The 10,264-nt window shown below is 41.9% G+C and overlaps 1 protein-coding gene across 6 annotated transcripts in view; it reads right to left on the reverse strand.

Moving 5' to 3' along the window:
* The window catches only part of CC2D1B (coiled-coil and C2 domain containing 1B), a 36,392-nt gene extending 26,227 nt beyond the window's left edge, over nt 1–10,165 (reverse strand). For 3 of the 6 annotated variants that reach the window (XR_012588862.1, XR_012588861.1, XR_012588863.1), the window contains exons 1-5: nt 10,065–10,159; nt 9,494–9,598; nt 6,391–6,532; nt 1,910–2,025; nt 1,016–1,135 (exon numbers count right to left, since the gene is read on the reverse strand). Coding sequence is in view for 3 of the 6 variants with exons in the window: in XM_074599032.1 (XP_074455133.1) it covers nt 1,016–1,135; nt 1,910–2,025; nt 6,391–6,532; nt 9,494–9,559 (444 nt within the window). In the remaining 3 variants the exon portion in view is untranslated. Of the gene's footprint in view, nt 1–1,015; nt 1,136–1,909; nt 2,026–6,390; nt 6,533–9,493; nt 9,599–9,684; nt 9,826–10,064 lie in introns of those variants that run through there. The other 3 variants (XM_074599032.1, XM_074599035.1, XM_074599033.1) reach the window with 3 other exon arrangements.
* Between the last annotated feature and the right edge of the window lie 99 nt (nt 10,166–10,264).

A 10,264-nucleotide genomic window follows, 5' to 3' on the forward strand; every position in this document is an offset into this window, starting at 1 on the left:
TGTTAATCAAGAGCGCAAAGACGAAACAGTCGCTGAAACAGAGGAGCACTTGTACTAGGCTAACGGTCCCTGGATCCACCTCTGGATTTTCTCTCAAAGGCGTAATAGAGAAGAATGGGTGGAGACATTTAGAAAACTCACAGTCACAGGGTAATTGGAGCCATGTGGTTAGGGAGTAGGTGAAGAGAACAGTAAAGTCTCTCAAACACCACACAACAGAGGGCGTGAAGGGGTATTTTGGCACAATCTTGACTTTTTTCCTTTCTTATTTTTAAAACATGCTAGTTTACTCCCTTCTGGGCTTCTTCAACACGGTTTTACTACAAGAGCTCCTTTTCTTCCTCCTACAGCCTGGAATTAGTTCAACAACAAAAGCAGCCTAAGCAAAGTTATGAGTAGCTACTTCCAAACACTCCACAGCTGCAAGACCTTTCAGATGGCTACTGATGTAATTATTGCCGTTATCTCTACAGAAAGACTCTCAAATCCATTTATTAATGGGCCCAATGCACTAGTGCACTGGAATCTGTAGCACACAACAGAAACATGGCAGTAACTGAATAAAGCATTTTACTGCATGAGGATTGACAAATTAAGCTGAGAAAGTTAATGCTACTGAGAAAAATTCCACAAAGTGTAAAAGATGCTGAGTTGTAACAAGTCTCACAATTTCAGCACACCACTCAATACTCTGAGGGAGAAGATACGAACTCTGGAAGCCTGAACTGCAGCCTACATGCTCAATATGCATAATGAGAGACAAGATATGCTTGATTCCAACTGTTTACCTCCTCAATTCTATGCTAACATTAGAAATTATCCTCTGAACAAAGGAAAAAAAAATATCACTTATAACAATACAGCATTGGTTTCCACAGAGGAGACAGCAACAGTATAGTTTTTCCTTCCACGGAGGGCAAGAAGACCTCTCTAGATCCTTGTTTGTGATCCCCATATAAGCTGCATGACAACAGTGATTCAGCAAAACTGTCAGGAACATGAAGCTCTTTCCTACCTGTGGTTGCAGTTCAGGTTGCTCATTTTCTGGTTCGGCTGTGGATGGCTCCATTGCTATTGTTTCATCCTCACAGCTTCCTGTCTCACCTTCCACCCCCAGAACTTCTTGCAATTCTGCCTAAAGTAAAAGTCAACAAAAGGCTTTTTCTCAAAATTTTCTATTTCCTCAAAAGACAAAATAAAATCAAGTCTCAAGCTCCAAAACCTCTGGATGGACCTTGAACCCAAACAGAAAGTCTAAACGTCTTATATTCCAGTATTTTGTTTTATTTTTATTTTTAAATGAAACTGGTTCCACTTTTATTCACAACAGAAAGCCAGATACCACTCAAAAGCCACACTGCAGCTCCAGGATCACCACATAAGTTTGTGGTTAAAGATCTGAAGCTGGACAAGTTCAGAGAATTAATTTTACGAAGGTCATTCAAACCCAAATTTGAAATTTCCAAAAAGCATCTATAAACAGTGGCAGGGAAAAGCACTGCTTAACACTCCTTCCCTATAGATCACTCGCTGAAATGACAATGAATTTGTTGGAAGTTATTCTCTCAGGCCAAGCACTATTCGAAGCAGTAGCAAAAGGGTGACAAGACATCACTTTAAGGAGAACCTCCCTGATTGTGTTTCACCAGCTGACATGGAATGGGATTCCTGCTGTTCCCCCCACTTCTCTAAGATTCTCACACATATGAATGTTAGTTAGAAAATTCTCTTACTCTGGTGTGCAGGTGGTTGGCTTCTGCAAAGCCTTATATCTAATGGAAAGTTTTTGCAATATTTTAGCTTCTCACCACAAAGTTAACAGACGTTTTTGCTAAATGCAGTTCTGTATTAGAAAAAACAAAACCAACAAAGACATACTAAAACATTTTTCTAACAAAGTTATGCATACCAACAGGTCTGTATCCTTCTCCAAGTCTTCATCATCTGCTTCTTCCTCGTCATCTTCATTCAGGTCCTTCATACACTCTGCAGCCATCTTTTCAATATGATCCATGGGCAGAGGAGCTGTAAAAGGAAACCACAAGGAGCCATAAAACCTAAGTAACAGTTATGCAGTCACTGGATATAAATTCTAAAGGAGTTGCTCCCAGCTGAAAGACAGCAGTGACTTCTCCTCTTGCATCCTCTTTATCAGATAGTGTCGTAGGTAAATGAGATTATATTCATGGATAAATGGCAAAGACTGGGGAAGTGAACATCAGTGTTTCTGAGAGTGACAGTCAAGGCAGGCAATAAGACAAGTAAAATGACTGCATCAAATAACCCAGCTCAGAAATTACATCTTGGAGAGAAATAATGTCTGTTTACCAATACAAGGATCCTGAACAGCAAAACCATAAGCACCATGATAGACCAGCAGGTATAGTGGGACGCAACAGTGCTCAGAAAGCATGTCCACAAAAAAGAAAGATACTGTGGTAGGTTTGCACAGTAATGACATTTAAGACTGTAAGAAAGACAAGTAGGACTGGATGAAACAACTGCTTCAGGGAAAAATTACTAGAAGTCACCTCAAGCTCCTATGCTGATTTAAGATAAGTATGATAGTACTGTATGATATTATTTACAAAAATAACTAGTAACAGAACTTTGTCATTATGGAAGACTTCAATTTGCCAAAGAAAAACTGGAGAGTACTGTTATTCTTGGATGTTACATCAAAACTGTACTCCTCAGTTAAGACAAAAATCCATGGTGGCACAAGAGCAAATGAATATAAACTGTTGATGAATAAATCTGATTAGAAGTTTCTATCCATGAGAGAAAATTACTGGAGCAGTCTCTGTCCCCAGTAGGAATAAACATCTGAACTAGTTTTAAGCTGTTGCCAGATATTTATGACATGATTGTCCATATTAACAGGCCTGGAATCTGCACCCTTGTCAGGCCTTTCTGTTCTGTTTCCTTTGTTTCATGTCAGTTTACCCTAACAAAATGTAATTCACTCCTGGTGTAGCCCCTGACTGACAGAATAAATTCTGACTCCATGTGGAACAGAGTGGTCCACATTCATCCATCTCTTAAGTGCCAAGAAACTTCTTTTTCCCAGTTCTATCCCTTTTCTTCTCTCCCTTATGTTGAACTAATTTGAGTTAAAAGTACTGTAGTTCCCAAAGATCTGCATGTATGGCTATGTCCAAGTTAGCAAACAGTTAAATGCATGAGATGCAAACACTTGCATTAAACATCCCAGTGCACCTGCCAGTAAAACTTCTGTCCACATTTTCTTTCAAAGCCAAAAAATACGTTCTTGGGTGTATTACAACAGCACATGCAACCAGAAATTGGAACACAGTTCAAGGCAGTTACCATAAACAGTGCTGAGCTCAAACAATTCCCAATAAAACTACAATTAAATCACTGGAGTTTTGGACACGGTCTACACTTGAGACTAAGACAGCTAATCCATTTTCTCAACCTACAATCTTAAGCACAAGAATGTCTGTCTCTCTCTCCATCTCTTGTTAATCTGGATATATATTTATCCGTTGAAACTGATGATGCACATTAACATCAATGCCAGAGACACACTGAGCAACACAAGCCATGAGCCAAACTACTGGTTGTTAACATAATAAGAAAGGAGGCGCAGCAAACTATCCACATGTTTGAAGACACCAAGAAAGGAAGACAAGAAAACCTTTCTGCCTTGAGAAGTTACTTGTTTTATACATCAAACACTACTGCATAGTCACACTTGGCATACACAAAGAGAATGCTCCAAATCAAGGCATCGTACTTGTCCTGATCCCAAGAGCAGCAGCAGAACACTGGCAGAGATCTGCTAAGCAAATCAAAAAAAGTGCTGTTTCTTTTGCCTCTCTAACAACAACCTCTGCATTTTTTGCATTGCTGTCTCATGCCCATGAGATTTTCCCTTTTCCAAATCTTTCTTGGCTACTTCGTCTTGCAATTTCTCTTCAAGCTTCTGGTTTTCACCCTTAAAGCTCAACTTAATTCCTCCTCGACAAGTTCTCATCTCTACTTCATACTGTGCCAACCACGCCTCCCTTAACTATCAACTTCCTCCATGCACTCTCAAAGGTGGAGCTATTTGCACACAAATCCCAGCTGTCCACCTAAACGTCTCCGATACTTCCCTATGCAGACATATGACTGTGACTCACCAGTGTCAGTAAATGTTGCATAAAACATAGATCTTCGTGACAGATTTTTACAGTCAATTTAAATGGATCTAAAATGGATCACATCCTTCTCCTGCATTTGCTGAATCAGCTGAAAATTAACACAGGTACAAAGCTGTTTCTGTACAAATAATCTAATTCACCATATCAGTACTTCAATACCTATATCATACATGTTACTCATATATTTGACCCTTAGCAAAACTCTGCAAGTAGGACAGTGGGCCATATCCAAAGGCAACTGGCTGTAGTTCAAGGGTCAGAGTGTTGCTCACATGAAGCCTCACTAGAGGCAAAAAAGCCAACCGAGCCTCCTCGGATGGTTGGTTCAGCTCTAATCCAGTATGACAAGTTGAGGCTACATTTCAAACATCCGAGTGGCTGACCAACTAGCATTTATCAGTCACAGATAGCAGAGATCACTGTACTTAAGATGTTGCAACAGTACAGCTTTTGCTGCCTGCATCTTCAAGTTAGAGGGAGAGTTCGCTATTCCGTCCCCCAAACACAGCTCTATGATGTAAATCCAGGAGTGAATTATTGCACCTGGTGCTCAGCCAAGAACCAAACTCTAGCACATATTGTACTGTGTTCCTTTTTCTGTCCCTTTCCAGACCTCCTCGCCATACCCTCCTCCTTTCCAGGTGACAGCCTGTACCCTGTCCCCATCATGCACCATGTCCCCATCGCTACACTGTAACCAGGTCTCAGGAGTCCCCAGTGCCAGCTGTCCAGTTGTTCCTCTTCCACAAGCTTCTAATCTATACACTCCCAATTCTACCAGGAAAAGAGAACAGCTGTAAATGATTTTGGAAAACAGTTTTATGACCCATACTACATACCCTTTAGAAGGCATAGTAAATGTTAATTTTGCACTGTCTGAAGTTTCATTTCCCTCTTATGAGTAAAGAGACTGAAAAAACACATGAAGTGACATGATCAGGGCAAGAAGGAAGTCAGCGCTTGAAAAGGTGACAACAATTGAAGAGATCCTGACACACAGATTCATCCTCAAAACACTACCCTGCATGTTTTAACCATGAGTAACCCATGTCCAAAGGCAGAAGTTCTGCTATTGTGCTTATTAGCACAACTATGCTTATTAGCTTTAAGGGTTTACTACAATCTTGAAACCTGGAGAGTGGAAATGATTTCGAATTTAGGTTTAGAGACAAATACCTCATCTGTCTCTCATCAATAATACTGTTTAGACAGTCATTTTTTCTACATATTTTAAAATTCTTCATTTCCCCTCTGCTCTGTGTGAAGTCCCTTCAAATATCACAGGCAAATTACTGCAGCGCTGCAAATAAGGCTGTCGTTGCACTAACCCTTCTTTCCAGCATCTGCTCACGCACCTTTAGCAAGCTCCTTGTCCCACCTCAACCACTTGCTGCCACTGTTCCCTTGCAGCGACAGCAGCGTTCAAATAGGCAGGCAGCAAACCAGATCAAGGAACTGGTTCAGCTGAAAACCTAGCCCAACAATGGGTTTACTTTTATAGATCAGTTTCCTGAACCAGCTCACCCTGCAACTCCGTAAATGCGTGTACCAGCTTAGAGGTAGAGCATGCTCACCAGAGACTGCCCCTCTCAGCAGCTGCCTTGATTTACAGCAATCCTGTAAAACACTGCATAGCTGCATGCGAACACCACCAGACTATACAGATGCTTAAAACACTAAGAATAGTAATGTTCCGTTCCAAGACACACTCTAACCTCCTGCATAACACAAGCTACAGGATTCTCCCAGTAATTTCATCAGTTCCAGGATTTCTCTCTTAGAAGGGTATTCAGTTTTGGTTACAGACTCTAAGTAACTAAAAACATAATGCTCATTCAGTAAATTCAGTCTTTAGGAAAAAAACAAACAGAAGAACAACCAAAGAACAAACAACCCACCCTCCAGAAGAAACACAATTTCTATTTTTAATTCTTCTAGTACCTACTACAGCTTTTTATGACTTCATATGCTAAACAAGCATGTCTTAATTTAGTCATTGAATTGGCTAGTCATCATATATCTTTTCCCTATGTCTACAAGAACATAGACCCCCTCAAAAAACTTATCCTTTTTGTCGACTAACAACTTAAACCTTTCAAAGTAAAAGAAAAGAGTAGTTGCAATTTCAGCTTCTATCAGTGATGAAAAAACATTTTAGATAAATCAGTGTTTGTAAATTATTCAGGCTGTCAGTAAATAAAGACCAGATACTTTAACTTACTTTTCACTTTTGGTTTTGATTTTGCTTCTTTGACCTTTGCTCCTGTGAGAGCAGCAAGCTCTGCTTCTAGGTCCCCATCATCCCCACCTTCCTCTGCACCCAGCAGCATCTCTTCAGGATTGAAATCTACAAACAGCCCCAGCTGCAGACAAGGCAAAATAAACATATTTTTTTTAAATAATGAAATACTGTAGTTAGCAACAGAGATGATACTCAAAAACATCACACTGCATGGATTATTTAAACATTTTCATGCATTCTGGATTCTGTTCGTTATTTTTAAAGCTGACTATCATACCACTTCTATTCCCAAACCAGGCATTCCAGGAGCCCCTAACTGCTGTAAAGTATATAAATCTTAGTAAGTCACAAATACTCCCACTAAAACTCTGCACAATCAATGATTTCTTCAAATCAAGTCTATCTATTAGTTTGACACAACAAGGTAAAATAAAATGATGTCTGTTACGCTGAGCCTCATGAGGCAGATATTATCAGGGAAACTCAGGGCAGTTCCTGCAACAGCTAAGGTAAAAAATATTCAATAATCACCCACACAATACAGGTCTGACATACATACACTGCAGAGATCTCGCTCTTATCTTTCATTACCTCAGTTTGTAAATGATAAACACATGGAAAGCGTGCACACACGCACAGAAAAACATAGCCATTACAAACCCAGCAATGCCTACGCTACACTGGAGAAAACAACTGCCTGGAACAGAGCATCAGCATCTCGGGTAATATTATTAATAACAGTAATCAGAACTTGACAAAGTAGTGGGGGTTATCACTCAATTGTAAAACATGCCAAAGGACATAAGTATCAGAGAAATCTCTAAGGTCTTAATCTAAAAGGTATTCTTCCAAGATGCCATTTTATCATGATTTTTATATCGCTGGTTAAGGTACTAACTGCCCCAGAAATAGCATTTTTTATTCAAAGTATGCTAAGCTTTTTTTTACAAACATGAATTAACTGAGTGAGATTCATCCTGTGAGGTAAGTAGAGTAGCTTTCCACAGACTTTTTCAAACCACAAGCCCCTGCTGGCCTTCACATGGCCAAGTAGGCAGCAGCTCAGCTTCTCTCAAGCAAAGGAATAAAAATCAGTTGTCATTATTACAAGGGTTAACAATCTCCTCCTACCTCCCAGGATCTGAAGTGCTGCCAGAAGCTGAAGCTGCCTGTCAGGTTATCAATTACTGTGAATCAGTATTAACAACTTTTTTTAACCCTGTAGGAACTGAGGTGCTGGCAGCTACCGCCTTGAAATATTTTATGTCCCTCTTTCAACCTTTTTATAATCCTAAAGGAGAATATGAAGCTGAGAAATACTGATTCCGAGGATGAGGAACAGGACTCAACACCTGCAGCTACTTGTTTACTAGCCCTGATCCTGCCCATGACATTCTGTAAGGCGCTGGGCGTATCGGTTAGCCACCCTCTTGCCTTATCCATCTCCCTTCTATAAAACAAAACTAATACACTTGCAGCCCTAGATAGAATGGAAAAAAAAAAAAGGTCAGGACAAGATTTAATTAGGAAATGTTTATAATGGCAATCTAAACATTCAAGTTCCATGGAACATACGTACACCTTTTATAAATGTGCAAAATGGATCAGGAGCACATGTGATCTGTCCATTACTACACTGCAAGCGTAAGAAGTGAAGTAAGTGTAGTAATGAATGAAGTCAAGAACAGAATCCAGCTATTCTAGCTCTAAGTCTCTCAATCTCTTCAGTAAAGGCACATTCCCAATGAAATTAATAGTATTAAACAAATGTTTAATAAAACAAAAAAAGAGGTTATAAAAGCCTTGCAGTTGATACACCACATAGCACAAGAACAGTTTAAACTGAATTAATCTGCAACAGAACAAGCCATTAGTGTGTTTCAAGAAACAACCCACCATGCTGTAAGACAGGCTGAATAACTAACTGTATCGAATTAGACATCCGTAAAATTTATTTACTCTTTATGTTTTTAGAGTTTGGTTTCTTTTTTTGGAAGGGGGAAAGATATTTTCACCTTTTACCTTCTTCCTTATTTAAGTGAACTAAATTACACGCTACCTCTCCAACTGAGGAATGCAAACTTTCATATTAGAGCCATGGTGACATTATTGATCTCTAACTAAACCACTCTATCTCCAGTATGAGAATATTCATTCTTTAAAAAAAATCACCAAAAGAGAACACCTTAACCATTTTCTCTATTTTAATATTCTATTCTAATCTCTTTTAATATTTCCTTGTATTTTTATCAGTCATTCCGCCTCTGTTTCTTGCCTCTATTCTACCTTCAAAGGTTTCTGAAATTCCATTCTGGTTCTAACATATTCTTTACTGCCAACTGTACTCTGGTTTTCTTCCATTATGGTACCCAGAATTTTGCCTCAGCTGTATTTCTAATTTTGACATTGTTGCCTGACTTCCTACGCCTGCCGACCAAGACTAAATCATGTTTCTGACTTCAAGGCTTCTGAAACTAGATCCAAAGGTAAAGAGTATGAAAACAACGCACTGCATGGACACATCTAAGCTCACTTTTCGCTACAAGAGAGGCACACAGGCTTATCAGTCTATCTGTTGCAAGAAAAAAAATACTATACACAGGGAAATTAAAAATTAACTGGCTCTGGCGTAGCACCTTAATCTTTTCCCATATGTGCCCCTGAACGTGTTATCTGATATTCTGGTCTTCTTATTTCTGTTTTCTTAGTGGTGCAAGAAAATCCTCCATGTAGTTACTGAAGTTATTATTAAGTCTCAGTATGGCTGGCGTAGGAAACTACTATAAACATGAGTCATGAGGCCTCATGCAAAGATTACAGCATTACGACATTGTGCCTTCCCTGCAAGACCTCCACTGCTGCATATCACGTATTTACTTTAAGAGGAATGCGCTAAAGGACAAAGCAGAAAAACAGGCACCACACAATTTAAATTTTTTCATGGTCCTGCCATATTTTATTAACACATGGGAGACTGTAACAGGAAAACAGCAGCAAGAGGTCTGAACGAGACCTGAAGAGCAGTCGGAGGTTTCCCTACCTGCTTTGCAACCACATCTCCTTGGCCCTTCGCCTTCCTTACCTGCTTTGCAACTGCAGCTCCCTGGCCCTTTGCCTGAGGGCTTTTTTTAGGTCTTCTGCCAAGCATGCTGGTTCATGAATTTCAGAGGACTGTGTCTCTAAGGGACTGAGAGCACATGAAATTGAGTGTCGGTATCCTCGCCCGTCTCAACCGGACGAAGGCAGGCAGCACAGAGCAGGCTGTACACAGACCTGCAGCTTTTACCGGCACCGGGCACCACCGTGAGGGAAAGGCAGGGGCACACACCACGTAACACTACCCCGGGCCCAGGCCCGCCCCCGCGGTGATCCCAGCCCGGCGGCACCGCTCCCTCCCCCTGAGGCGACCCACCCCCGGCGCTCCCCCGGCTCCCACAGCCCGTCCCGGCCGGCCGGACCCCCTCCCCGAGGGACCCAGCACCGCCTGAGGGCGGGGCAGGCCCGGCCCGCCCCGTACCCCTGTAGAGCCCTCCCCGCCCCGCCGCAGGGTGGAGCCGGCAGAGGCAATAGGCCGAGCGCCGCGTAAATAACCGCCGCCTCCCGCCCACGGGCCGTCGGCGGCACCGCGACAGGCCGGACGGGCCCCGGCTCACCTCGGCCTCCCGCCGCCCGCCTCAAAGGCGCCCGGTGAAGCGGCGGCCGCCCGGCACTGAGACACCTCGGCCGCGGCTCCGCGGCAGCAGCGCGCATGCGCGGGGGGAGCTGGAGGAGGGGCCAGGCGGGGGGAGCGGCGCGCGGGGGCGGGAGGGTCCGCCCCCGGTCACGTGGCGAGAACAATTTAAAACACAACAAA

Source organism: Larus michahellis, chromosome 8, assembly GCF_964199755.1.
Source record: "Larus michahellis chromosome 8, bLarMic1.1, whole genome shotgun sequence".
NCBI classification, from domain to species: domain Eukaryota; kingdom Metazoa; phylum Chordata; class Aves; order Charadriiformes; family Laridae; genus Larus; species Larus michahellis.